The sequence below is a fragment of the Mustela nigripes genome, chromosome 4, assembly GCF_022355385.1.
Source record: "Mustela nigripes isolate SB6536 chromosome 4, MUSNIG.SB6536, whole genome shotgun sequence".
Taxonomy (NCBI): Eukaryota; Metazoa; Chordata; class Mammalia; order Carnivora; family Mustelidae; genus Mustela; species Mustela nigripes.
In genome coordinates, this window is record NC_081560.1 from 6766974 (window position 1) to 6772332 (window position 5359).

A 5359-nucleotide genomic window follows, 5' to 3' on the forward strand; every position below is an offset into this window, starting at 1 on the left:
GCTCCTCCACACACGGACCAGCTTTGCACCAAACAGAAAACAACCCTCGCTCCTCCACACACGGACCAGCTTTGCACCAAACAGAAAACAACCCTCGCTCCTCCACACACGGACCAGCTTTGCACCAAACAAAAAACAACCCTCGCATACTCCATTCTCCCTGGTCTTGGGAAATGGCTTTCTGGCAAAGTCAGAGACAGCCAGTGACCTTACCAAACATTTTCCCATGTCAGGAAGACCACATCCAGTTCTGTTAATACAGTAAGTAACACTAAATTTGCTACCGCAGAGCCATCCCCACAGAATTCTTTAGTTCCCTAAACAATTTACTCTGCTAACATTCGACTCATGAGTTCCCCAACTCCGTTCTAGGTAAGAATTGTCTGCAGTGTTTTCCTTGGTTTGTGTAGGTATTCTTAGTTTTTTTTGCAGTGGGGTTGTGCGAGCCTTCGAGACCTGTTCATTCAACTCAAAACCCGGACAACACGGGTGCCTGGGAAATGACTGCGTTTGCTGCTGGAGCTCTGGAAAAGTGCAACAAGCCTTGAGCGTTTCTGAACCGAGAGAAGCTGTTCAAGTGCAAGAGAAGCTGAGAAAACCCAACACACACACCAAGCCTGGAACGCTAGAAGCACAGGCAGAGGAGAGAGGGCGCCACAGGAGATCACGAGGCTGCGGGCTCTCAGGACCCGCATGCCGAGGAAGAGCAGGTGAGAAACACGACGGTTAACATGGCATGTGCGTGCCTGGCTGGCTCAGTCAGTGTGGCGTGGGACTCGATCTCGGGGCATGAGCTCCCACGCTGGGTGTACAGATGACTTAGAAATAAGCTTTGGGGCGCCTGGGTGGCTCAGGGGGTTAAAGCCTCTGCTTTCGGCTCAGGTTGGGATCGAGTCCCGCATCGGGCTCTCTGCTCGGCGGGGAGCCTGCTTCCTCCTCTCTCTCTGCCTACTTGTGATTTCTGTCTGTCAAATAAATAAAAAAAAAAAAAGAAAAAAGAAAAAAGAAAGAAGCTTTAAAGAAATATACGAAGGATACGAAACAGCAGTGAAACAAGCTCATCGACAAGTGAAGACAAGTGTTAGGGGGGCCCATGATACCACAAGAGCCGCAGCCCACGGGGGGTCGTGTTTCGGGCAAGAGCCTGGGGAACTCCCGCAGCGGATCTTCCCCGGACACACGACCGAGCCAGGCCCGCAGGACAGCACCAGGAGAACGAGACAGACGCTAACTTCCTGCCTCCCTTCCAGCTCTGCAAGTACAGCCTGACCAACCCCTGGAACTTTATTTACCTAAAGAGGTCACAGTGCCTGCCATTCTCAAAATGCCACCAGCAGCATTAACAAATGAACGAACAAACGGGCCTAGAATCACAACATGACGCACCTTTTAGGGAGCCAGAGAAGTTCCCAGGTTTACAGTATTTTCTCAAAAGGCACAAAGACTGCAACTTAGTGTATGTGAACGGTTACAAGGTTCCATTCCTCATAGAGAGCTGAGGCTTTAAACAGGTTTACTATGGGAAAACACAGAGTCACGAGTACCTTTTCTTCAATAGGGAGTCGCAGTACCGAGCCAGCAGCTCGGGGGATTTACTGGACGACTGGGCCATTTTGGTAACCGCGTTGTTGTTAATGAAGCGCCCACAGGCCTGCGGGGCACAGAGAACACAGTCAGAGGCGCGCGGGCCCGGCCACCCCCACCCGGCCGCCGCGGCGCCCACTCACCTTGTCGAGCGCGGCCACAAAGCCAGCGTCGTTGTTGAAGGCCGACATTACCAAGGCGTTGTATTTTTTATGAACATCCAACACTGTCTGTACATACATTTTGGGGTCCTTGGTAGGGGAAAAACAAACAAAAGTTGGTTACTGGGGATTAAATGGTATATTAATATGTTACTATAAAATATTCCCGAAGGTCAAGAAGTTTCTTCAAAGATGTTAAATAAGATCAAGAAATAACCGTGGGGGGGAAAAAAAAAAAGAAAGAAATAACCTTGGTTCCACCATGAAAATATGCAGGACATTTCACTTATAGACATACTAAAATAGATTCTCCATGCTTAGAATTAAATACTGCTTTCCAACTTGTATATAAAAACAATGATTCTTCAAATTATGTGAACATTCAAAAGATCATAGGAAACACAATTTTTCCAAGTGAGAGCTTGCTTAGCTCATTTTTGCTGTTGTTAAGAATTCAAATTCTGGGGGCGCCTGGGTGGCTCAGTGAGTTAAGGTCTTTGCCTTTGGCTTGGGTAATGATCTCGGGTCCTGGGATTGAGCCCTGCATCGGGCTCTCTGCTCAGAGAGGAGCCTGCTTACTACCCACTCTCTCTGCCTGCCTCTCTGCCTACTTGTGATCTGTCAAATAAATAAATAAATAAATAAATAAATCTAAATGGGGAAAAAAAAAAAAGAATTAAAATTCTGGACTTTTCTGGGAAAACTAATCAGTGAGTAAGATCCGTAATCAGCTGGGTATCTTGCGCTTAGGTGGGTGGTTCAGTCAGTGAAGTGTTTGCCTTCGGCTCAGGTCAGTCTCAGGGTCCTGGGATCAAGCCCTATGTCGGGCCCTATGTCGGGCTCTCTGTTCAGCGGGGAATCGCTTCTTCCTCTTCCTCTGCCCCTCCCCTCTAGATTGTGTGCTCTCTCTCTCTCTCTCAAATAAATAAAATCTTAAAAAAGGAAAAAAAAAAAAAAGGAAAAGTGTAAGACTAAGGTCTGAGGAAGTGCGGGCAGGGCCCTGAGTGGGTCAGGTAAGGCGTAGGGTCCGACTCACACACCTGACTGTGCTGCAAGACTGGATGAGACCGGCCAGGGCCTGGGAGACAGGCAGAGCACTAAGGAAAGGGGAAGGCAATGAAAGATCAGCCACAGGAGAGACCCTGATTAAGGACACACAAGACTGGAGTCGGCTGACGCTGGGGACTCACTGTGTGTCCCGTGCCAAGCCCCACACAAAGACTGTCGCAAGCACACTATGAGGTTGCTGCTGTCTGGATCCTCCCTTGACAGGTGGAGAAACTAAGTCAGTTAAGCATCTGGCCAAGGGTGTCAGGAGACGGCAGTCAGGCTTGACCCCAGGCCGCCTCACTCCTGAGCCAGCATCTCCTCCGCAGCTCTCAGAAGCGGAAAGGCCTAGAGGACAGGACGTCCACAGCGGTGGTGATGTGGCCAGATGTCACCCGCCACGGGGATGCCAGTGGCTGGGCCCTTTATGAGCAGGATGCCTGAGTGCGGGGGGCTCACGTGGCTGCCGTGTCTGCAAATTCCTGACAGATACGAGTCTTTGGGGTTCGGGAATAAGAAACCAGAATTCCCCAAGTTCTAATTATTCTGCATCTTGTAATACTGTTTTTAAATAATGAGTAAGCACTGAGAACGAATGGTTTTCCTGTGACAGGTTAATACCAAGAGTTTCAGAGGTTTTCTGTTAAAAAATAAAATAAAAATGCAAAGTTTATTATTATTATGAGCACACTGCAGAAGATTTTAATTTCAACAGTATGTAAAGTGGTCTCTACTGGATACAGACATTTAATAAGAGAAAATGTTAAGAGGGAATGCAAAATGATTGCCAAATAGAAATCAGCTAAGATAGTGGAAGCTAATACCACATATATTGAATATCTAAAAATCATCTATCTTAAAATGTTAAAACACACACAGCATTCACCGCCCCATCAGAGAATCTTGTTTCATGACAACTATTCCAGATGTAGAAAAATTTCTCCATTTTGCAATGGTTTTTAAAAATGTTTTAGCATTCTTTTAAAAAAAATTTTATTTATTTGAGAGTGAGAGTGAGAGCAAGTGGTGGGGCGGGGGGAGAAGCAGATTCCCCGCTGAGCAGGAAGCCCAATGCAGGCCTCGATCCCAGGACCCCGAGATGATGACCTGAGTCGAAGGCAGACACTTAACCGACTGAGCCACCCAGGTGCCCCCCTGCACTGACAGTCTTAATTCACGAAAGCACCCAAAAGCATCTTCTAACTGGCACACATCTTATTTCATATAAATTCGTTTCTTTTTTTAACAATGAAAATATTGTGTGCCTGACTTAATTTTGGGTCTGCCACTGAAATTGATAGTGCTATTGTTGCTAATTCAGGTTTTAGATTGCTTTCTGATTTCATGTCAAATTATTTCTCGATATTCACATTTTCTTGTCTTTGCATTTCTTCTCCTAAAAGTATTTACAAAGAACTCTAGCCTGCAGCGAGCATCCAAGCACAGGAAATGCCAGCAAACATCACTGGGTAGTGTCTGAATAAGGTAACATTCAAGGTTAAGGTCAACAGCATTACAAAGGATCACGTGTCAGGATTGCCAGTTTAAGGACTTACTTTGCTTCCGACACATGGTATTATTTTTGGGAACACCACTCAAAGGATTTACATGAAGTGTCTTATGTGCATAAACACACTAACATGTATTTTATTTGTAAGAAGGAGGCCCTCAGCAGCAGAGAGGACGCACCCACGTTTGCAACCTGGCGTCACCAATGAGGAAGACGAACCCGACAGTACTGCGTTTCTGGAACGTGCGCTCCTCTCGGTTCCAGAGACAACTGTGTGTGTGAGCATCCCCGCCCCTGCCGTCGGTGGGTTCGGTTGAACCAGGAATGTGGACTGTCATGCTTGTAGAATTATGCTTTTCTCTGTTTTCATGATTTCCTGAACAACTTTTCTCAGACTTGGGATGTGGAAAAACACAAATGTCCCAAGAAATGCCAGGAAGGAATTCCCCGCAGAAAGACCAAGCAGAGGCCTCTTCCCCAAGGACATTGCAATCTTTGGATTCTGATTCCAAGAGTCTTTCTACTACAGCAGGAGACCTGGCCGGCAGTCTGGCTGCTGAGAACAGAGGCTCTGAAAGGACCCCAGGAAGGGAAACGTATGGAGCATCAAGCCTCAGAAACCTGAAGTGAGAATCTGAGGTCCTGAGAAACTGCTTAGGAACTTGGCAAGGGCAGACGAAGGTAGGAGCGCGTGGGGAGAAGAGAGAAGCAGGTGTTTCAGAGGGCACCGGACTGCAGGGTTAAAAAAGCAACAGAGATAACGAGAGGTGAGATCAGCTAGAACAAACGCAGGCTTTTCATGAAACGTGTCAATTTTTGGTGCTTAAGGAAATGAACCGAGTAGTCACTGCTTTGATTCCTCACCATCTGCTTATTCAGTAGTACACAAGGGCTTTCTGCTAAGAAACACGACGCCTGTCAGGGCTTGTCCCTGAGGGATGCCACCCACCCCAACATGATTTCACTTGTCTGTAGAATGCCAGTGACGGTCACATTTATTTCCAGCCCAGACCAGACTCCCCCCCCCCCCCCCCCCCCCCCCCCCCCCCCCCCCCCC

At 47.5% G+C, this 5359-nt stretch overlaps 1 protein-coding gene across 3 annotated transcripts in view; it reads right to left on the reverse strand.

The window, feature by feature from the left end:
• CUL1 (cullin 1) overlaps nt 1-5359 on the reverse strand; it is a 105007-nt gene that overhangs the window by 11827 nt on the left and 87821 nt on the right. For all 3 annotated transcript variants that reach the window (XM_059396201.1, XM_059396200.1, XM_059396199.1), the window contains exons 10-11: nt 1728-1835; nt 1545-1651 (exon numbers count right to left, since the gene is read on the reverse strand). In XM_059396201.1, the coding sequence (XP_059252184.1) occupies nt 1545-1651; nt 1728-1835 (215 nt within the window). The remainder of the gene's footprint in view (nt 1-1544; nt 1652-1727; nt 1836-5359) is intronic.